Consider the following 22,774-nt stretch of genomic DNA (forward strand, 5'->3'; position numbering starts at 1 on the left):
GGCTGAGCCTGCCCCACTGCCAAGATGATCCTGACACTGCTGCTCGGCCTCGGAGGGCCCCTGGGCTGGGGGCTGCTGGGGGCCTCGGCCCAGGCCCCAGGTAGCGGGCTCTCGGATCCACACAACCCAAGGCCGCCTGGGGTCTGGAGGGCGGAGGCTGAGGACACCGGCAGGGACCCCAGCAGAAGGTAAGGAGGACCTCGACCTTGGGGGAGGTCATGTACATGATCCAAGTCCCAGCTCAGCCAGGACAGGTCTCTCGGGACCCCAGTTACCCATCTGTGAAATGACCTACTACTATCTACCTGCTGGGCCAGCTGTGAGGCTTAAGGAGGTGCCAGGTGCCAGGCTCCCTTCAAGAGGCCACCCCCAGGCAGCCCGGACTGGGCACCACAGGAACTTCCCTGCCTGGCCCATGGCAGGGAATGGACCTGGAGGTCGGGCAGGAGCATTTCTTGCCACCAACCGCTTAGCATGGGGTGATGAGGGGCAGTAGTTCCAGAAGTTTCCAGCTGGCCTGGCAATGGCTCCTGTTCTTCAAAATAAGTAAACTCTGACAGTTGAGCCTAGGTGAGGCTGGCTTGGCCTAAGTCATAGAAGACAGACACTCCTGGGGACTGGATTTTTGTCTGATTGCCCCCGGGGGACTGGCGTGGGTCCTCAGGCTGAGGGACAGGCAGCGAGCAGACAGGGTGCCCTGCTCTATTTCCAGAACAAGGAGGAGGCCACGGCATCCAGGGAGCTCCGCTTCAGTGCCCCTCTGGATATGGGTAGGATGGTCTTGGGACTGAACCAGGACACCATTTTCCAGCCTTGTATTTGTCCAGGCCCTGGGGCCCCTGCCGATAAGGTGCTGGGCCCGTGGGTCCCTCCTTCGGGTCCTCCACCGTCAGAGCAGTAGGTCCTTTACTGGGTCCATCTTGGGCTAGTCACCTTGCCAAGTGTTATCTCAGTGAATCCTCCCAACAGCCCGGGCTGCCGCAGAACCCGAGGCTCAGAGAGACTAAGCAGCTGCCACAAGATCACACAGCTGAGGAGAAACCACGATCTCAGTCTGACTTCAGAGCTCATGTTCTGGTCCCTGAACACTCAGAGGCAGCCCCAACCCCCAGATGTGCCTAATGTGCCTACCGCCCCCCTGACCACACACACACACAAACCAGGCTTGGTGAGAGTGTTTATATGGATTTAGAGGGTGAGAGGGGTCAACTTACACCCACCCAGAGTCTTCCATTTGGCTCTCTGAGATTCACTGTCACGTTGGCTTACAGAATGAATCCGCCTGCGACAGTTCTATACAGCTCTGACGCTTCAAGGTGAATGTGTTTGTTGGACACTTTCCTGAAAGCAGATTTACCCATGGAGAGGAAAGAATAAGCAAGTGCATGCCGACTCTCAGTGAGGGGGGTGCTGGCCAAGTGGGGAGCCGCCCCATCTCTGCCCCGCCACCAGGCCGGCTCGGTGCTGGATGGTGTGGGTGATTCTTGGTGGGGGACTCCAGCCACCCAACTCTGATTTCAGGTCCAAGAACCAAGCCTCCCTTCCCCAAAGCCACTAGCTCCATGCCCCTTTCTTTGGGCTGCCTGCTTCCTTTTGATAAAAGAGAGACTCAGGGTTCCAGGTGGATCAGAAGAAGGTAGGAGACATTCCTCTTTTTCCACACCCCCTTGGCTATGGGGAGGGACTTGTGGGCTGCCCCATGGAGCTCACTCATCCATTCCCTGGTCGGTCCCAGTGTGTGCAGAGCATGTGCGGATGTACATAGAAGGGCGTCCCAGCCCAGGAATACCCTGGTCCCGGGGGAACCTGGGGGGTCCCAGCAGGCCTGCTGGGTCTCCTGCCCACAACCCAGAAGCTGTGGTCCCCACAGGCCCAGCCCAGGTTGTCAAGGCCTCCGGAGGGGCTGGTGTGAAAGGAAGGAAATGCTGCTCAGCTTCCTCGGGCTGATTGCTTCCCGTGCTCTGTGAAGGGAGAGGCGGAAATGGTGCTCCAGCCTCCCTCCTGCAACAGGGGGAAGGGCAGGTGGGGCCCGGCAGCATCAGGGACAAGCCTGGTGGACCCTCAGCCCCTGGCTGCCAGAACCAGGCCTCCCAGCCTGCATTTGCCCCGCCCCACACCTGTTTCTGGTAGACCCTGGACATGGGCTCAGATTAGACTATTTCCAAGGAGAAGTTCGAACAGAACAATTTGGTGCCAGATGCCAGGTCCCAGGGTGGAGGCGGGACATGGTTGGGTGCTTCCCACAGCTCTGGGACCCCCAGCAACATGTGTATTTGGACTCCTTGGGGAGGAGGCTCTTCTGATGCTCCCTGGTTTTGGTGGGAGTGGGATTGAGCAGCGGTTTAGCAGGTGGGCTCCTTAGAGCCCGCATTAGCACCCCTGCAGGGCTGAGCCTGCGTTGGGGACCAAGCTGAGCCCTGGGCAAGGTGCCCCATCTCCACACTGTGGTGACAAGGCAGCTCCCTCGGCTCTCTCCATGCTGTGAGGCTCAGAGAAATGGGGACGCCACCCAGCTCCTAAGTGACAGGTCCGAGCATCCAGTGGGCTGCAAATCCCGGGTACCCGCTGTCCTGTCCCCCCCAGGATGGGCGGTGGTGTAGGAGAGGCTGCTCCCAGCTGTCCAGCTGGCCCTGCCCGCCAGCATCAGCTTCTCTTGGCCCACACACAAGTAGCATCTGTGATTGAGTGCCGCTGAGCGCTGGTGGCCCAGGGGAGGCCTGCACACGGCTGGAGGTCACACAGGACGGAGCCCAGGCCACGCGTCACGGCCGTAGCTGCACCTCCTGCACCTGTTCCTGCCGTCAGAAGTACAGGGCCCTGGGCGCACTCGGGGAACCCCCACTCTGGACATCGAGTGGGCCTCAGGCTCCTCTGCCAAAGCCCCTTTCCAGCTCAAAGACAAAGCCCCGCAAATTCTCCCCTGGAGTGGTCGTATTCAAGGCTGCATTCGAGGTCTCAGAAAGCAAGGGTGCAGAGAACACGCCCTCCTTCCCCAGAATGACGGAAGGGACAGTCCGAGGGGGGCTCTATTGGCAGTGAAGTGTCCCAGTGGACAGTGGCAGTGGCACATCCATAATTCGGGGGGCTCCAGCTCACAGCCCTCTCCCTGCTGGAAGCTGGCTCAGCTTCCCCCATAGCCCCTCCCTCCGTCCCAAGGGAGGGGCCGAAGGTGCCAATCTTCTCCACATTGCCAGGACTGGGGAGGGGGGAAGGGCCTTGCTCACGGTCACCCTGAGCCCAGGAAGGGGGACGGCAGGGGGGCGCCCAAGCTTCTGAGCTTGCATTAGAAGCTCCAAAGGGGCTAGCACTCTCCTGACTGGGGCAAAGCCTCAGGTGGGGGCCATGTCAGAGGCCCAGGGCAGCCCAAACTCGCTGGAGGATCCCTGCACTCATTTCTAGGCTGGCCCCAGGGGATGAAGGTGCAAAGGGAACGCAGTGAGAACAATGGGAGCTTCGGGGAGCCGGGCTGGGGGCTCAGGCTCAGAGGGCCAGCATGCAGCTGCCAGGAGCTGGAGGAAACCAAAGCAAAGGTCAGGAATGTTCCCAGGGTTTCTGGGCCAGCGGCCTGTACTATGCCAAGGGGATAGGGCTGCCAAGGGTTGGGCGGGGGGGAGCGTGGGCAGGGAGAATAGTTGGAGCCTGAGGTTTGGGCAGGTCAGGAGAGAAAGTTCCTGGGCAGGAAGGGTGGGCCGCACCACTTCTGGTTCCAGGAGCCTGAGGTGGAAAGTCCCAGTCACTGGCTGGCAGGCTGGACCAGACCCAGCTCGCCTGGGCACAGGCCTTCTGGACCCTCCACAGCAGTTCAGAGGGTGAGCAATGAACAGAACTTTGTTTTGAGTGGGTGTTTCTGAACCTCGGCACTACTGGCATTTGGAACTGGCTAATTCTTGGCCGCGGGGGTGCTGGGCTGTGCTGTGTGCATTGCGAGGTGTTCGGCAGCATCCTCGGTCTCTGCGCATTAGATGCCAGGTTCACGGCCACCCTCCCAGTGGAGGAAGTCCCTTCCCCCCTACCCCCGCCGCCCCCCCCGCGCCCCTCCCCACCGAGAACCACTGGTTAGAGAAACGCTTTTCTACAGGCCCATGTTCCAGCATTTCCACGGGGCCCAGGGTGGGGGTAGGGTGGAGGCTGGAGTTTCTGGTCCTGGAACAGTCTGTGCAGGTGGCCATCTCACCCGTGGTCCCTAAACTCTGGGCCTAGCACTGTCACAGTCGCTCTTTCCGCGTTGAGTGAACATTCTTTGCCTAAAGTCAGGGCCAGCTCCATGGGCGTGTGACCTGAGCCGTCACACAGGGCACGCCCACAGAAGGGCCCCACACTTGGTTTAATCTCTATTGTTGTCCCACATTGTCATTTTGCACTGGACACTACAAATTATGTAGTCAGTTTCGTGTAAAATATTTATTCTCTCTCCCTTTACGGAAAAACTGTGCTCACCCTCTGGGTTAGAGTCAAACCTTCTGCAAAGTTCGTTGAGACAGTCAGAAGGCCCTGCCCCTACTGGTCCCCAAAGGCAATGCTTTGAACTCTTTAGGTGAATCCTTTGGCATTTACCCCTGTGTCTCTAACTAACATGTTTATATTGCTACTTCTTGGGACGTAGCATTATCCGTGATTCAGCTCTCATTCCCACTCCATACTCCAACCCCAACATGCATGCATAGGCGTGCAAGAATGTGTGCCCGTGCATACGTGGGCACACACACACACACTGCCTATCCATCATCCTCCCATACTGTCATTTTGAGTGTTTACATTTATACGACTATGTATGCTACTCAGAGTGAAGACTCGAAAAAAACCTATGAATCCTCCCTCCCCCTGCCCGCCCCCCGCCCCGCACACTTCATATTTTTGGTTTTCCCTGGAATAAACAACTGTCTTCATTTTTTTGTTTCTTTGGCTTCGTTCCCTGTGTCTCTGTCACTACTCAATCCTAAACTCTTGGCCACTTGTCCACATCTGCTCTCCCCTTTCATCCGTGTCAGGTGTTTGAGCAGCTGTGCTCCAGTCTGGACACTGGCCCCACACCCACTGCCCACCACTCTACTGGGCTCTCCCTTCCCCCCGACTCCCTCCTGGAACGTCTGTCTCCTGAGGCCGTGCCTTCCTCGTGCTTGGTTCTCTGGCCTGTGTTGGTGGAGTACCTTTGGCACAATGGTACTCTGTCCTAGGCTGTGACTTAGGATGACCCAGAGAACTTTAAAATATTGATGCTCAGCCACAATCCCAGAGACTCTTGCTTCATTGATCTGGAGTGGAGCCCAGAGGCTCTTCTTTATGAAGTGCTATACAGTGGTTTTGATGTGAAGATTTGATGGCAAGATTGCAAACCACTGTTCTAGTAGCTCCCTGATGAGGGATCCTGGGGTGTGCAAGGTTTTGAAATCTGATTTGTTGAAAATGTCTTTATTCTGCTCTCTTCACTTTGATTGATAGTTAGGCTGGGTATAGGATTCTAAATTGGAAATGTTTTCCTTCTGTATTTTTTTAAAAAGATTTTATTTATTTATTTATTTGAGCGGGTTGAGGGGGGCAGTGCGAGCAGGGAGAGGGACAAGCAGACTCCATGCAGAACATGAAGCCCAGTGCGGGGCTTGATCTCACAACGCTGAGATCATGACTTGAACCGAAACCAAGAGTCAGACACTTAACTGACTGAGCCACCCGGGTGCCCCCATTCCCTATTTTGAAGGCAGTTCTCCACTGTTTCTAGTGTTGCTGTTGAGGGGTTCAAGCCATTCTAAATGCTAGTGTGTGTGTGTGTGTGTGTGTGTGTGTGTGTGTCTTGATTTTCCTCTCTAGAAAGTATAGAATTATTTTCATTTCCAGAATTCTAAAATTCCATGATGATACTGAGTTTTTTCCATCATATTGAAGGTAACTGGTGGACCCTTTGAATCTGGAGGTTCAAGCCCTTCACTTCTGTAATATTTGTTTGATTTTTTTCATCAACGATTTCCTCGCTCTGTTCTCTTTATGGAACTCCTATTATTTGGATGCTGGATTTCCAGGATCTATTTTTCTGATCTTTCCTCTCCTGTTTTCTCTTTCTCTCTTTGCTCTTTTTTTAGGAAAATTTCTCTAACCTCTAACATTTCTATTAAATCTCCTTTGCATTTCTACTGTTATATTTTTAATTTCCAAGGGTCCTTTTCATTCTCTGAATGTTCTTCCATTTTTAAAATAGCTTCCTGTTCTTTCTTGGCTGTAGTAACTTCTCTTATAGATCTGGGGCTATTATTACAAATTTGAGGGACTTCTCTTCTCTGCACAGTGTTGGGTTTGTCCAAGTTGATTTTTTTTCCAATTGCTTGTTTTTGACCTCCCTCTTTTGTACTAGAGATTTTTCTCAGGAGTCATCTTGGACGTCTGCCCACTTGAGAGTAGACAGACTAAGAAGCTGATTGGAAGCTGGCTGTACGGATGGAGCTTTCTGACTTCTTTTGTCATAATATGTTCTGGGGCTATTTTACTAGGGGAGCCCCTGATGTTATTTTTTTTTAGCTCTTTCCTCTTGAGTGGTGTCATTTTCCTGACAAGCTTTTTCAGTCTGCTACCAAGAGGGTAAAACCTGCCCACCAGGCTTTTAGGAGCCAAGTGGGAAATCAGGCTGGGGGTCCTCAGCTTTCAAAACAGATATGGTCACTCAATCCCCGTCAATCCTTCCCCCTGCCCTACCCCATCCCTGTGTGCCTGGTAGCCCCAGTACAGAGACCAGCTCCAGAGAGTAAGATCCCAGCCTGATGGCCACTCCATCTCCAAGGCCCTGAACACTGCCTCCTAATATCTGACAAGTGTGGCCATTCCTCTCCATACCCACCACCATTACCCATGGAACCTGCCAGCATCTTCCACCTAGATCCCTGACACAGCCACCTACCTATACCTTGCCCCTTCTTGTCCTTTCTGTACCCAGGAACCAGGGTGGCTCTGTCATGTCACTCCACTGCTCAAGCCCCCCCCCCCCCCCACACACACTTTCCGTGCTTTCACTGCAAGGTCCAGCTCCTCAGCTAGCACTCAGGCCTCCACAGCCTGGCTTCCCCTTACCTCTGCAGCCCTTCCCTGGCCCAGCCCCTGCATTTCAGCGGGCCATAACCTCTATCACAGCCCCTGGTGCCAAATTATCACCTCCTTCTGAAAGTCTCCCCAGTAGCACCTTCCACATCGTCTGAGATTGCCTGCTTTTTCCTGGGGACCCTGGGGGGAAGGTCTGTTCCTCCATATTGGCGCTGAGTGCTGCTGAGCTTTAGCCCAGCACCCAATCCCGAGGAGGTGCTGAGCTGAGCCGAGCCATGGAAGTCATTGCCGCTTGCAACTCTGGAGAGCTCCGTTCTGGGAGCTGATTACCAGGCGAAGGACCCTCTGACCTATTGTACTGAGCCCTTCAAGGCTGTCACTGGATCAGTGAGCTGGGGCTGTGCCAGCCATGAGCACCCCTGCTCCTGGGCATTTGCAACCACACACACTGGTAAAGGGCAGAGGTGGAGAGGCTACCCCTCTGGTGTTCAGGATGCTGAATGTGACCCCCTAAGCACCCTGTAGGACCTTGCCCAGAGAAGGGACTGCTCAGCTCAGCTGCCTTCTCCCACAACTGTTTGAAAGCCCATTTCCATAATGGCCATCACGGGGAGCGGCCAGGGAGCAGGTGCCCTCCCCGCAGCCTGGTCCCTTTGAGGAAACGTGTGAGTGGTGATGGGGCAGGGCAGCAGGGTTCGCTGAGCACTTGTCAGGAGCCAGGCCCTTGATACTCATCCGCACACCTGGAGGAGGGTATTATCATCTCCAGCTGAGAAACAGTGAGAGGCCCTCCTAGCTCCATGGGTCGTTTTGCTGTGTGATTTGGAGGCTGCTCTTCAGCCTCTCTGTGCTGGCCCCTGCTCGAGGGCCTTCCTGGAAGGCATGGAGTAGATGCCCTTGCAGGAGGGTTTGCGGAGCTTTTGTCCTGGAGTCGAGGGATGAATAATGCAGAGTGCTCCCCTCTCAGGCTAATGGATTCTAGAATCCCGGGCATTGGGTGGGGCCGGGAGGCCGGGGTGGGGCGCTGGGATCACTGTTGACCTCTAGGAAGGGTCCTGTGGGACCTGGGCGTGGCTCGGCAGCCCTCTCTTCTGGCTTGTTTTTCCAGTAACTGGTGCCCTTACCAGAAGTCCAGGCTGGTCACCTTTGTAGCTGCTTGCAAAACGGAGAAATTCCTCGTCCACTCACAGCAGCCATGTCCACAGGGGACTCTGGACTGCCAGAAAGTCAAAGTCATGTGAGTGGGGGCAGGATGGCGCAGGGCGGGCCGTCCATCCGAGGCCCACGCTGGCGCACCCTGGAGTCACTGAGCTGGCCCCTCTCTCCCCAGGTATCGCATGGCACACAAGCCGGTGTACCAGGTCAAGCAGAAGGTGCTGGCCTCCGTGGCCTGGAGGTGCTGCCCCGGCTTTGCGGGCCCTGACTGCCAGCACCATGGTAGGGCTCCCCAGGGCTCCCTCCCCTCCAACCTCTGACCCCAGAGGTCAGGCAGTTCCTCTGACCTGTGGGGTCACTATCTGTTGCCTCCTCTCCGCAGATCCCACGGCAATCCCTGAGCCTGAAGATCTAGGTGATGGCCTCCAGGAGCCTTGGGATGGGCCAGTCGGCTTTGAACCTGGTATGCTGCTTCCCTAGAAGGTGCAGGAAGGGCAGGCAGGCAGGCAGGCAGGCAGGCGGAACCCATGTGCCCAGGCCCTTTCTCTTCTGATAGGGTGGTGCCATTTCAGGAAAACTCTGTGCCCAGACTCAGCAGGGGCCCTTCCGTGGCTCTGTATCAGCCTACCCTCACACCAAGGAGGCCAGAGTCACAGGGCCCTCTGTTACTACCTGCTGGCTAAGCACCACACCCTTTTCCTTGACTCCATTTTCTGAGGACAGCTTCATCTGGCACCTTCCCTGACCCTTGAATGGCACAAGATCCCATGGCCTGGAAGAAGCTTTCCCACATGTGTCCTCCTGGGGCCGGGAAGTCATACTATCCTTGGTCTAGAGTCAGCACAGAACCACCAAGAGGCACCATTTGTGAGACCTTTCAAGGCTGGGCCACGTTCGGGATGGCGAATGAGTTTCATCATGTGGTGAACTCCTTATCTTTTGACAAGGGCTGCCTCAAATGATGTTGAGAGGCCATGTCCACACAGCTGAGGAGGAAAGTGTGCCGTGATTGATTAGTCATGTCTGCTATGGGTGCTGGGATGGGGGGTAGGGCTCATGGGCATGCATTTCCCCTTCTGGAGCTAAAGGCTGCTACGCTCCTGCTTGGAGGACATCAGCACACACCTCCCTGATATTTCCATCTGAACCTGGAAATTTCCTTCTCTGTACCTCCTGATCTGCCCAGGCCTGGGGAGTTAGACCTCCACGCTTATCTCTCATGTGTCTTCAGGCCACCCGGCGGCTGCGCCCAGCAACATCATGGAGCGGCAGGAACACTTGCTGGGAGATCTCCAGAATGACATTCACCAGGTGGCAGACGGCCTCCCGGGCCAGTGGAAGGCCCTGGCAAGCAATCTCACAGCTGCCACGATCGAGGCAAATCAGACAGAGCCTGGTGAGTAGCAGGCTCCAGGGGCTGAGGCAGAGCCTGCTCATACCCAAGGGGACAAGAGGAAGGCCCAAATCTCAGAGGACCCCCCACCCCCGCCCAGTCCTTGCCCGGGGAGGGGTGTCTGCTCCTGCAGGGCTGTGTAAAAGCGTGTCTCTGTTGCAGAGGCGCCTGGCAGATCCTTGGAGCAAGTGCTACTGCCCCACGTGGACGCCTTCCTACAGGTGCATTTCAGCCCCATGTGGAGGAGCCTCAACCAAAGTCTGCACAGCCTCTCCCAAGCCATAAGAAACCTGTCTCTTGATGTGGAGGCCAACCAACAGGCCATCAAGGGGGTCCAGGAGAGCTCGGTGGCCAGGGCTGACTTCCAGGAGCTTGGGGCCAAATTTGAGAGCAAGGTCCAGGAGAACGCCCAGAGAGTGGGGCAGTTGCGGCAGGACGTGGAGGAACGCATGCACGCCCAGCACCTCTCCCTGCAGCAGTCGCTCTCCCAGGTCGAGGCGGACGTGGACGCCAAGTTGAAGAGGTTCCTTAAGGCCCAGGAGCCGGTGGGGGCCAACGGCAGCCTGGTCCCGGCCGCGGCAGGGGCAGGGGCAGGGGCAGGGGCCAGGCCAGAGCCGGAGAGCCTGCAGGCCAGGCTGGGCCAGCTGCAGAGGAACCTGTCGGCGCTGCACACGGCCGCCGGCCGCAGGGAAGAGGAGTTACAGAGCACCCTGGCGGACATGAGGGCCACGCTGGCGCAGCACGTGGATGAGATCAAGGAGCTGTATTCGGAGTCCGATGAGACCTTCGATCAGATCAGCAAGGTGGAGCGGCAGCTGGAGGAGCTGCAGGTGAACCACACGGCGCTGCGCGAGCTGCGCATCATCCTGATGGAGAAATCGCTGATCATGGAGGAGAACAAGGAGGAGATGGAGCGGCAGCTCCTGGAGCTCAACCTCACCCTCCAGCACCTGCAGGGCGGCCACGCCGACCTCATCAAGTACGTCAAGGACTGCAACTGCCAGAAGCTCTACTTCGACCTGGACGTCATCCGCGAAGGCCAGAGGGACACCACGCGCGCCCTGGAGGAGGCGCAGGTGAGCCTGGACGAGCGGCACCAGCGCGACGGCTCGTCCCTGCAGGCCCTGAGCGGCACGGTGGCGGCGCTGTCGCGGGCGGTGGACGCGCAGCGGGCGGAGGGCGAGCGGGCGCGGGCCGACGGGGCGCGGCTGCGGAGCCAGCTGCGGGCGCTGGACGGCGAGGCGAGCGCGCTGCGGGCGGCGCACGGGGAGATGCGGGCCGAGGTGGGCCAGCTGCACAGCTACTTCACGGCCCTGCTGGACGACGCGCTGCGGCACGAGGCCGTGCTGGCCGCCCTGTTCGGGGAGGAGGTGATGGAGCAGATGGCGGAGGAGGCGCCCGGCCCGCTGCCCCTGCGCTACGAGCAGATCCGCGCCGGCCTGCGGGACGCCGCCAGCGGGCTGCGGGAGCAGGCGCTCGCCTGGGACGCGCTGGCCGCGCGGGTGGCGGCCCTGGAGCGGGCGGCCGAGGCCGGCAGGTCCACCCCGGCGGGGCTGGCGCAGGAGCTGGAGCGCCTGGACGCCGACCTCCGGCGGGTGGGCCTGTGCTGCGAGGCTTCGGGGGCCTCCCCCCGCAACCGCTCCCTCGAGGGCCTCCACGAGGCGCTGGCCGCCACCGAGCGCGACTTGGAGCACCACCAGCGCCTCTTCCACAGCCTCTTCGGAAACTTCCAAGGGCTTGTGGCTGCCAACGTCAGCCTGGACCTGGGGAAGCTGCAGACCATGCTGAGCAGGAAAGGGAAGAAGCAGAAGGGTCCGGAAGCTCCCCGGAGGAGGGACAGGAAGCAAGCGGAGACTTGGACGGATGAGCCTGTCCAAAGGCGGGTGCTCTGGGAGGCAGGTGAGTTCCCGAGCCGGCGGGAGGCTGGGTGGGCCTGGGGGCACAGGGCTGTCTGCTGGCAGCTCTTCGGCCTCCAAGAAGGCGAGGTGAAAGAGAACGGGGGGACCAAGGGTCAGGACTATGCAGGGCCGGCTTTGCCCTGATCCCCCTTTCATTCAGGGCCAGGGGCCTCTTCTGGTACCTGAAGTATAAGCAGGTAGAAGTCACAAGAGCCAACTGTCAGTGAGCGGGCACAGGCCGGCCATGGAATGTTTGAGGCTCCTAGACACACGGCTGGCCACTGCCACCCCGCCTGTAGAGCGGGCAGGGAGAGCCTCCCTTTCCTGCCAGCCCCAGCCTCCAGTCCCCCCATCGCAGCTCTCCCTGTCCTCCCGACTTCACCCCGTGCATGTTGAATCAGCTCCCCTGTGTACAAATATGTGAACGGGGCCTGGTGTGGCCTGCCATGGGCAGTACCCACGCGCGGGGAATCCAGGGCAAGGCCTTGGGCCCTGAAGGGAGCTTGCTGTGCTGACATAGTTGGTCCGTCTCGCTGCTCCGCGCCGGGTCCCCTTTCTCGGCCTTCGCCATGTTGAGTCATCATAAACCCCAGCGGCACGTCGTCACTGCTGTCCTCCCTGCAGCTCAGTCAGGGGAAGTGTCCCGTTCACACAGCCAGTAAGTGGCACAGAGAGCCCTGAACCCTGTCCAAGCTGTCTCTAGGGTGCTGGCTCTTGCCCTGGGCCCTGGGCAGCCGGCTCTGAGCCTTCCCCGCCCCTCCCTGAGCGTGGCCCTGGGAAAGCGACCCCTAGACTCCGTGCCCCAGGTGATTCTCCCCTGCCGGAGAGGACAGCCTCGGGGCTATGGCCACCTCCTCATCCAGACGCAGGACCGGGTACAAGGCCGCCATCCGGGCTTGTCTATACCCCGGTGTAGCCTGGCATGTGGGAAGTCTGAGGCCTGGCTGAGGATCCCATCCCAAGCTCTCCCTGCTCCTGCCGACTCTCCATCCTGGCCTTGGAGGCCTGGGGGCCTGGGGGCGGTGGACAGAGCACGGTCTCTAGCACCACTTACTCGTCTCAGTTTCTCCCTCTGTAAAATGGGAGAATCGCTACCTACATCGAAGACTTGTTATGAAGACTAGCAGATACATTTACCGAATACCTGACCTAAGGTCTAACATTTAGTAGAAACCAGTCAACGTCTCCCCGTTTCCCCAGCATTTTCAGGGCCAAGGCTCTGCACTAATTCTTCCAGCTTTTTTCCTCCTGCGAGTGGTGCAAGGCCTCAACTGCCTGAGGGTGTCTGAGTTTACCACTGCAGTAGTTTATTTCAAAAAATGTTTTTCCTTAAAAATAAAAATTCCCGCTTATTTGTCTTGTAGAAAGACCACAGGTCTTGAATCTGTGCCCTGCAGGGAAGGCCACTCTGAGTTTACCTGCTAGCAAATCAGAGAAGCACAACCCTTGAGCCTTCTGAGGGGCAGGTTGGACCCAGGGGCCAGTAGGGTCGGCCTGGAAGGCGGCACTGAGCGGCCGGCAGGCTGGCTGCAACGGGTGGAGAGAGAGCCAAGTACCGGCAGAGGGCGCGCTGGGCAGGCATCCCTTGGGCTGGGCGAGCGCCCCACCTCCTGGCTGCTGGGGGAACTGCAGAGCCAGCTGCGGGCCTTTGACGGGACACAATCTTACTGCAAATGGGAAAGTTATTCTGAACTCTCCAATTCTCAGAAAATCTTCCAGAACCAAAGAAGAGCAAAATTTTGACATTCACAAGACTATTGCTGGACCGGGAGCCAAAGAGGTGGGGCTGTAGGTGGGATCAAGGCACCAACCACGATGCAAATTGCCCCTCCTTTAGGCCTTGCTTGGTTTTATCCCCTAAGAAACGGGGAGTTTGGTCTCAACCAAGAGACACAGAGAGAGAGATACAGAGAGACACACAGAGAGTTGAGGGAGCACATGGGGAACATGACTTCATCAGTGCCAAGGCCAGTGTCATGGTCACAACCCCCTGGGACTCACCCTTCCCGTTTCCTGGCTCTGTCCCCCACCCCGCCCGAGAGTCACGGCCAGGTAGCTGGGTTGGCTCCTTCCTCACTGTACACTCACCCTCTACACGGAGAGGCTCCCTCTGGCTCCACGCCTGCATGTGGGCCTGGCGGGCCTGCCATCTGTGTTCTCTTCATCTCGCTTGTCCTCCCATATGGCTGGCTAAAATGCTTTTTTACGTGGGAAGAGCACTGGAAATCAGGAGATCCAAGGACAGCTCCCAGTGTGGTAATTTGCTATGTGTGTCTTCTGGAGCCGGCTTTCCCTTTCTGGGCCTGTTTCCCCATCAGTAACCCTAGGGCTCTGTGCAACAGTTTGAAAACATTAAGATGACCCGCTTGAAGAGTTTTCTTGTCTGGTCCCACCTGCTCTTCTCTCTCCAAGGTCCCGTGCCAGACATCCAGTAGGAAGGATGCTGCAGTGTTCTTTCCCTCACCAGTGTTAGCATTATTACCTGGGGGATAGGTAGTATTTTCTCTCTTGCCCTTGGGCATCTCAAGATCCCAGGAGGTGGCAGTCGTGTGGAAGTCAGAGACCCGGGTGCCTGCCCCGTCTTGCCCTGGGCAAGCCACGCAGCTTCGGTAACCCGTTAAGCACTCAGGACTCAAGGTTTCCTCGGGTGGGGGGGGGGTACTTACCTCTCAGGATGTTGGAAGGAAAGGGGAACAAATGAAAAAGTGCTTTTTAAAAATGTACACTCGTAGAGACAACCGACTTGTATTTTCCTCTCAATTAGTGACCCAGTGAGTGTTGGCCAGTTGGCTCCCACCCTCTGAGGCCGCTATTGGGAACACCTGGGTTATCTAGAAATAGTGAGCTATTCCTACTGTTAATAAGGTGAGAAGGGCGGGTCTCAGGGTTTGGTTTCCCACCGGGGGGAGTGAGAGATAGTCACTGAGCACTTTCCTCCTGCATTCCAGGCTCCCCTGTGGCCTTCTATGCCGGCTTTTCAGAAGGCACGGCTGTGCTGCAGACAGTCAAGTTCAACGCCACTTACATCAACATTGGCAGCAGCTACTTCCCTGACCATGGCTACTTCCGAGCCCCTGAGCGTGGGGTCTATCTGTTTGCGGTGAGCGTTGAATTTGGCCCGGGGTCAGGCGCCGGGCAGCTGGTGTTTGGAGGTCACCATCAGACCCCTGTCAGTTCCACCGAGGAGGGGAGGGGTAGAAGCACGGCCACGACCTTCGCTATGGTCGAGCTGCAGAAAGGCGAGAGGGTGTGGTTTGAGTTAACCCAGGGATCAGTCATCAAGAGAAACCCACCAGGCACTGCATTCGGGGGATTCCTGATGTTCAAGACCTGAACGCCGGGCACAGCCCTGACCAGACGTCGTGGACTCACCCAGCTCTCCTTGGCCTGGAGCTCTGGCCAGGGTTGGTCTGGAGACCATCCAGTTGGTCTAGCTCTTCCTGGAAAACTTCTGCAAAGACGATGCGGTGTTTGGGGCCTTCCTCTAGATACACTGGGTTTGCCTGTTTCTTAATGACGAGAAGAACTGGAAGGCTTCTGTCTGGGCAGAACCTGGCCCGGGGAAGTGTGAACCTTAGCTTGGCGTGCCGTCTGAGGCAGGATGGCATCGTGGGCTTCAGCTCTTTGCCACACCCTGGGTCCTGCAGCTTCTTTGGTGTGTTGCTCCTCCTGTGGTTGGAAACTTTAGAACTTTCTCCCACTTCTTCTCCCTAATCTTATGCTAGAAAATCATTCCTCCCCAGAAGGACTATGTTTAAAATGGAGGCGACATCTTGGACAATGTTGGAAACCAGTCTCCACCCACTACAGGACAGTAGGAGAAAACCGACCTGTTTGGCTTCTATTAGAAATGGGGACAAAGGCCTCGTTGAGTTAACCAAAGGAAACAAAATTCCCTTTCCCTCAGTTTCGGTCCTTCCTCGAATTTATCTGTAACCTTAATTCCACTTCTTTTTCTCCTTGCCTCCACATGATAAAGACGAAGACATGCCAAAACATGAACTAAAATGTGTACAGCCTTCACCCTTTTTACTCCCTCCACTCGCTGATGACCATCCTCATTCTCATGAGCATCTCTAACCAGGAAGGAGGCTGAGGGAGGTAGGGAAGGACGATTGTCAAAATCTCCTTCGGTAATGATCAGCTCTGGAATAAAGCAATGCCCTTCAAATCTCGGCCTGGTTTCTTTATGGAGAGCGAAAGGATTCGGTAAAGGAGGTAGAAATATGGGACAAAATGAAACGATTTGGGATAAATGTGACTCTCGTGATTCCAGGCTGTATTTGCCGTCACAGTTCCAGTAAGTTCTGCGTGACACGTTCAGAGCCCCCCCAGCAGGCTGCGGGGAGAGTACTGGCTTAGTAACACTTCGGAGTTGCAGCTGTTCCCGCAGTATCGGTGTAGGGTTTTCAGAACATTACAGTCCCTGCAGCAAACGGGCTTGCGAGAGCAGCCATCTGGTTGTCAGGACGTGTTCGTGTTGTGGTAGTCAGGTACCCCATGTGTGTGGAACATACTCTTCTCCATAACAAAACTGGATTGGACGGGGCAGTGAAAAAGGACAGGAGTTGGTTGTCAGGGCTCACAAGGGTCTCAGCCCTTCTCCTTGTTTCCGAAGGGTCATTAAATCAAACAGTTGTCCCCCAGAACTTATTTCCCACTAAGCTTTGTGTGCTCGATATGCTAAAATATCAGCGTTAAAAGGAAGAGTATGCCAGGCCACTCTGGTGCGGACGGTAAATCACCACCTCTTGAACCGTTTCCATCGGTGGTATGAGGCAGTCGGTCGAATAGCTTTCATTAAGTATCTTGGTGTTTTATTACCTTGACCACAGAGTTGACTCTGGCCTTCCTGCTCTTCCCTCCGGCCAGGGCCTCTTGCCCGGTGCAGCTCTCAGCTGCCGAGACTAATGGCAACCCAAGGCATGATGTACTGGGGCCGTTCTCGCCCGAAGGTTGGAGAGCCGGTAGCCCGTCGCCCTGGCCGCTAGAAAGCCCTTGCCGTGTCTTCCTTCTGCTCCATCTCGCTCTTACTGGGCAAGCTGTACTGATGACTAAGTGGAGATCTGAGGGTGGTGCGGTCTTACCATCTAAGATTTTCGCTTGGAATGGCTTGCACATAATAAGCAGAGTGAACTGATCTCCATAAGGGGCACCTGCCCCCCGCTGCTCACGTGGCTGCTGCTCTTAACGGGGTTATGAATGCAAGCGCTAACTGGTAAACTCGGCCAGCAGCGTGGACGAGTCCCTCCAGAAGTTTCTGGGATGAGAACTAGAGAAACAATGGTTCTTTTAAATAGGATGCTTTCCATTCAACAAAACCAATTTCACAAAACCTTAATATCCAGTTTAAGTGCAAATTTCCTGTTTAAACACTTCTATGATGAGGACACCAGATTAACAAGAATTCTAAAGTTCACTTGACAGGTTTCTTATCTCCACTAAGGCATCTAATATCTCTGGGTGCAGACTCTTTGCCAGTGCTCCCTAAATAGACCCCCGGTTACCCAGGCCAATGTTAGGACACCCTTCACTCGTGGCATCCAGAACAAGGCAATGGACTGAGCACAGAGTGGTATCATACCTCCCCAGATCTGATGGAGAAACAGATTCAAAAATAATACTGAAAAACAAGAAAGGGTGCCATAAGCCGATCAGAAAATTTTCATAATTTCTGCAAAAAGGGAAGTAGAAGGACTGACTATAAAATGAAATAGCAACAGGAAACCATAACCCAAAACATTTGAGACTGTTGGAGATGGGAGCGATTTCAGGGGAACCCCAAACTCAAACTCAGCCCCTAACACGCTTGGGGGGAGTGAGTGGAGGAGGAGCAGCCGAGGGGCAGCCCCAGCGGGTCCCGGCTGTCGCTTGCCCCTGCTAAGCGGCTAGCAGCGGTGGCCTCTGCCCGGAGTCCGGCAGCGCGGGTCCATCCTGGGCCCCCAGCTGCAGGCGGCCACGGACTCTCTGGAGGCAGGAAGCTCCCAGACGACATGCACAACCTAACCGAAGTCTGGGCCCGCGGCAGTCAATCCCGAGGTGTGTCCCCACACACAGCATAATGCCAAAGTAACACCTGACCTCTGCTTTTATTTCAGAAACAACTTGTAGTTTAGAAACACTGTGGAGAGGATATGTATGGTCTGTAAACAATGTTTCTGAAAGCTCTCCTTTCCTCTCACGCTCTGCCACTCTGCTGATATCCCAGGATATTTGTCTCGAAAACATCCACAACTCCAGTCCAGCTCTAGCCTGAGCAGGATTGCTCCATCCTCCTCTGTCAGGAAAGCTCCCCCAAACCTGGCCTAACAATGACAAAACTCGCTGAGGTGGGGGTGGGGGGAGGTAAATACGCAGAGTGGGAAAAGCCTGAATCCTAGGCAAGAAGAAAGGAGTTTTTTTTTTTTTTAAAGATTTTATTTATTTATTTGAGAGAGAGAATGAGATAGAGAGAGCATGAGAGGGGGGAAGGTCAGAGGGAGAAGCAGACTCCCCGCTGAGCAGGGAGCCCGATGCGGGACTTGATCCCGGGACTCCAGGATCATGACCCGAGCCGAAGGCAGTTGCTTAACCAACTGAGCCACCCAGGCGCCCCAGAAAGGAGCACTTCTTAATTGTTGCTCTAAGAAACCGCTGTTGCCCCATCACTTCTTGATAAAAACAGGAAGCCGAGAAACACAGAACTGAGGGGAGCAGGGGTTCACACCAAATACAAAGGTGAGCAACTATGCCAAAGTGCCAAACATTTGTGGAAAACTAGTGTCATGAAGAAGAGGATCCAAAACTCAAAAAACTGAAGATTTTGGAACATACACGTCTCTAGAAACAATACAGGAAACTGGAAATCTTATTTGCCACTCAGGTCCTGGTCTCTAAATACCATCCTTCCTGAGGGAATCAGAGAGCCTTGGAGAAATGGCTGACTCCATGGCTGGGGCAGGGGAACTACCAGATGCCCTTGGAACAGCTTTTAAGTGCCAAAAAGTAAGAAGAGCTCAAGAAAAGATGAGCACGTGGAAAAAGGACTCAAGAGCCAACTTGATGAGTTTCTAGTAGCCAAGTCTGGATCAATTTGAGCATCAAAACAAATAATGACCTAATAGACTCTAACTCATTGCATAGAATAAGAATCCATGAGTTCCTACTGATAGTAAAAAAATAAACAGGAGAAGACGGACCTCTCCCTTACAGAATGCCAATTAATGAATGTAGATGTAATAATGCAAGTAGAAAATCACTACTTTATAAGCACTGATTCACATTAGAATTACCAATGGCTAGAACACAGTCTCAAATTATCTCCATAACATACTAATTACAAAGGGAAAATCACCGCTTTACAGTAAAGAAACTAGGTTTCACCTTGAACAAGAGGTTGACAGTGATATCATTAATAATGGGACACACGCCATGGCCTCCCAATGGGATGCCCTGAGAAGGACACAAATATGTCCACAGAAACTCTGGCCTTTTACTCTAGAAAATGTATCACAAAAAAACAGAAACTGGAGAACTGTTTCAGGTTAAAGAATGAGACATGACAACTAAATGCAATGCAAGATCCTGGACAGACTCTGGACCCGGGAAATGTGCTCTCAAGGACTATATTAGAACTGGGAAAGGCCTGCAGAGTATCGTGTTGCTGATAAGTGTTATGGTATCAATGTCAACTTTCCTGATTTTGAAAATCATATGTAACTGGTTTTGTAATGGAATATCCTTGAAATACTTAAAGAGGCACAGCTCTGTAATCCAAGTAGTTCAGAAGAGGTTATGTGTGTGCTCAAACGTTCCAACACCACACATTTATAATTCTTATACACACACACAGACTAACAAGGCAGTTGTGGCAAAATGTAATAGTTGATGAATCTGGGTGAAGTGTAAATGGCATTCTTTGTACTTTTCACAACTTTTCTGGAATTTTGAAATTATTTCCAAATAAAAAAAAATTTGGTTGAAATAAACTTAGTAAATGGGCTGGAAAGCAGAAGGTAAGACGGATCATATAACAGACATGTTAAGAAATATGGAAGAAACACCCAGGGGACCTAATATTCGTCTAATAGGAGTTCTAGAAAGAGTAGAGTAAAAGAAGGGAAGGGAGGAAATAAATAGTGGAAGCTCCCAGGTCCAAGGAAAGGTTAAAAGTACCCAGTCAGTACTAACACAAAGAATACATCTAGACATGGCAAGCTTAAACTTCAAAACATCAAAAAGAAAAAGAAAATTCCGTTTTGTTTTTTAAGATTTGAGAGAGAGAGAGAGAGAGAGCCCTTGCAGGAGCGTGCACAAGTGGGGAGGGCGGAGGGGCAGAGGGGGCGAGTCTGAAGCAGACTGCCGAGCACTGAGGCCGACATGGGACTCGATCTCACAACCTGAGCTGAAGCCAAGAGTCAGATGTTCAACCGACTGTGCCACCCAGGCACTCTGAAAATTGTTTCTTGAATGAAAAAGTAAGTTAAATGATGAAGGACTGAATTAGACACACATCAGACTTCTTACTGGCAACAGGGATGCTGGAAATATCTTCCGTTAGATCCGATCTCCAGCCAGTCTAGCCAAGAATGAAGACAGAATCAAATTGTAAGTTTTATTTTTAGGTGTTTGATTGAAATGCCTTCCATTGCAGTATTATTTGTGCCACAGCCTTTCAATTCTTCCTTTTTAATGTCTTTCAACGTCTTCTTGGATTTGAGTCCTGCAGCAGAGCAACAGAGAACAGAACGGCAGGTGCACTTCATCACCCTGTCATCAGCCAGATTTTAACTTTGCTTTACAGATGCCTTCCCTCTCAACAACAAAGGCCCTAGTCCTTTCTTCCTCTAGCCTGAAAATATTTCCAACATGAGCATTTTATACCGACTTTTGACTTTCAAATAATGGTAACATTTCCGGTTCCCTGTATAAAATTTGCGATATGGGAAGTGGGGTGGAGGGAGGAAGCAGCCAGCATCTAGAATCACCTTGAACTTCGTTCTGAGCATACATGGGACACTTCAGAGTAAAAGTGATGAGACAAAGGCCAAGAAGATACAGTTCAGAGGAGTAACAGGTCGGCCACATGTATTCCACCCAAAAACGAGAATCACAATCTCCACCTCCAAGGGCAATCACGGATGAACCTTTCAGCCCTAGCCTCTGCTTCTAGCGGACATATTTTGCATGTGTGCCTTTGCGCCTGAACTAAGTCTCCTCCTTCTGATTTCCAGCTTTCGTTCGGGTGACTTGCCTGTTTCTGCTCTTGCCCTGAGCTCGCAGTATTTAACTCCCCACGACCCGTAGAGGGCCGCTGCCATTAAGTGGCCTCTCCGAACACGACCGACTGGACACCTTCAGTGTGCCGTGTCCACTTCGTCGGGTACTGCCCTGAGGGCTGAAGCAAGGCTTTCTAGGAACATGCATCTAACTTTAGTGCCAGAAAAGGTCCGTGCACTAGCAGCAGGGAGCCAGTTCTCCAAGTGAATGAAGACTTAATGACTAAATTAGCATCTGCCTGAAATTACCTACAAGAATCAGATTATTCTGGAAGAACAGTGTCCTCATTTCTTAATGTCTTCTGTACTAGTACTACTACTACTATTAAAGAAACCTTGGAAATTGTCACTATTCCAACCAATCAGTGAGAGTAACAGATTATGCTGGGAAGGAAAAATGAATATGTTGATCCAGGTTTGGGGTCAACCTTTTACAGACAGAAGGAAAGCTAGTAAGTATTTGACAGGCCCAGGAAATCCCTGATTCTTTACCAAGCTGCATGAGAGTGCATGCTCGTTTCAAGAAACCATCTTACGGGACACTAAACGGGGGTTCCTGTGAAGAATCTCTAACAAGCTATTCCTAAACATGCATTTTTGGGGGGAGACATCTAGTCCCAAATCTTTCATGACGATTTAGTATGTCCAGCTGCCTAAGGCATACCAAGGTTCGCTGACTGAATGAATCGACACACATCCAGAAACAGCTCTGATAGGTGGTGGAAGTGCAGGAGGGGAGAGGATACTGTTGCAGAACAGAGGGCAAGCTACCTTCCGCCCTGAAGTTTCAGCTTTTCACAAAGCATTTGCTGCAGCAGGAGCACAGTAGAGCTGGATAAATGGATTCCATTACTATAAGTAACAGAAACCAGGCGCTATGCTAGCAGAGAGAGAAGGAAATTGGAAGCAATGACCTGTCCAAGTCGTGAGATGAACACTCTCTTGACACGAGTAGGAGTGTGCACGAGAAACCCTCTGGGCAGTAATACGGGCCACACTTAGCAAGAACCTTAGACTGTTTTTCATCTTAAATAATCTTTTAAAAGTTCCTATCCACTAGTCCCACTTTCAGGAATGTAATCTAAGACAATAAATTTATGATTTAAAAGATTTATGTACAAGGATGTTCACTACGTTCATTATATTTTTTTTTAAAGATTTATTTATTTATTTATTTATTTGAGACAGAGAGAATGAGAGAGAGAGAGCACATGAGAGGGGGGAGGGTCAGAGGGAGAAGCAGCCTCCCTGCCGAGCAGGGAGCCCGATGCGGGACTCGATCCAGGGACTCCAGGATCATGACCTGAGCCGAAAGCAGTCGCCTAACCAACTGAGCCACCCAGGCGCCCCGTTCATTATATTTTTTACAACAATGGAAATAACCCAAATATTCAATAGGGAATTACAAAAATAAATTATTCCATCTACTTGGTAGGATATTATGTAGTTAATTTTTTAAAGTTACATTCTCAATGGATATTAATGACATACTATGACCTCAAATTTTGTAAAAAAAAAATATGCAGCAGAAAAAAAAAGATTGAAAAGCAACATTCAAATGTAAATAGGGGTACATGTGGCAATAGAATTGTGATTTTATTTGCTTCTTTATTCTTTCCTGTGTTTTCCAAAATTTCTGCAATGAGTACATATTTTTAGATTCAGATTTTTTTTTTTTAGGGGTGCCTGGGTGGGGCTCAGCCATTAAGCGCCTGCCTTCGGCTCAGGTCATGATCCCAGGGTCCTGGGATCGGGCCCTGCATTGGGCTCCCTGCTCCGCGGCAAGCCTGCTTCTCCCTCTCCCACTCCCCCTGCTTGTGTTCCCTCTCTTGCTGTGTCTCTCTCTGTCAAATAAATAAAATCTTTAAAAAAAGAATTTTTTTTTAAAGGGCAATAATCCTTCACTGTAATAGGTTTTCAACTGCTCTGTGTACACAAAGGAAAGTGTGTGGTCACTTACCTGCCTTGTGTTCCATACTCGATTTCTGGCAGCTGAGATGCACGTCTCAGGGACGCATGTATGTATACTAACTTATCTGTCATAAAAT

At 53.3% G+C, this 22,774-nt stretch overlaps 1 protein-coding gene across 2 annotated transcripts; it reads left to right on the forward strand.

Moving 5' to 3' along the window:
• Positions 1 to 6: 6 nt before the first annotated feature.
• On the forward strand, positions 7 to 15,640 carry MMRN2 (multimerin 2). Of its 2 annotated transcripts, XM_081823953.1 has the most exons (8): positions 7 to 188; positions 1,272 to 1,316; positions 8,132 to 8,260; positions 8,354 to 8,460; positions 8,561 to 8,641; positions 9,410 to 9,574; positions 9,734 to 11,470; positions 14,418 to 15,640. In XM_081823953.1, the coding sequence occupies exons 1-8, from the start codon at positions 25 to 27 to the stop codon at positions 14,801 to 14,803; spliced, it is 2,814 nt and encodes a 937-aa protein (XP_081680079.1). In that variant the 5' UTR covers positions 7 to 24; the 3' UTR covers positions 14,804 to 15,640. The 2 variants fall into 2 exon arrangements, with proteins under 2 accessions (XP_081680079.1, XP_081680080.1); XM_081823954.1 differs by lacking the exon at positions 1,272 to 1,316.
• Positions 15,641 to 22,774: the final 7,134 nt, after the last annotated feature.

This window comes from Leptonychotes weddellii, chromosome 6 (genome assembly GCF_054177405.1).
Source record: "Leptonychotes weddellii isolate Sample4059 chromosome 6, ASM5417740v2, whole genome shotgun sequence".
Lineage (NCBI taxonomy): Eukaryota > Metazoa > Chordata > Mammalia > Carnivora > Phocidae > Leptonychotes > Leptonychotes weddellii.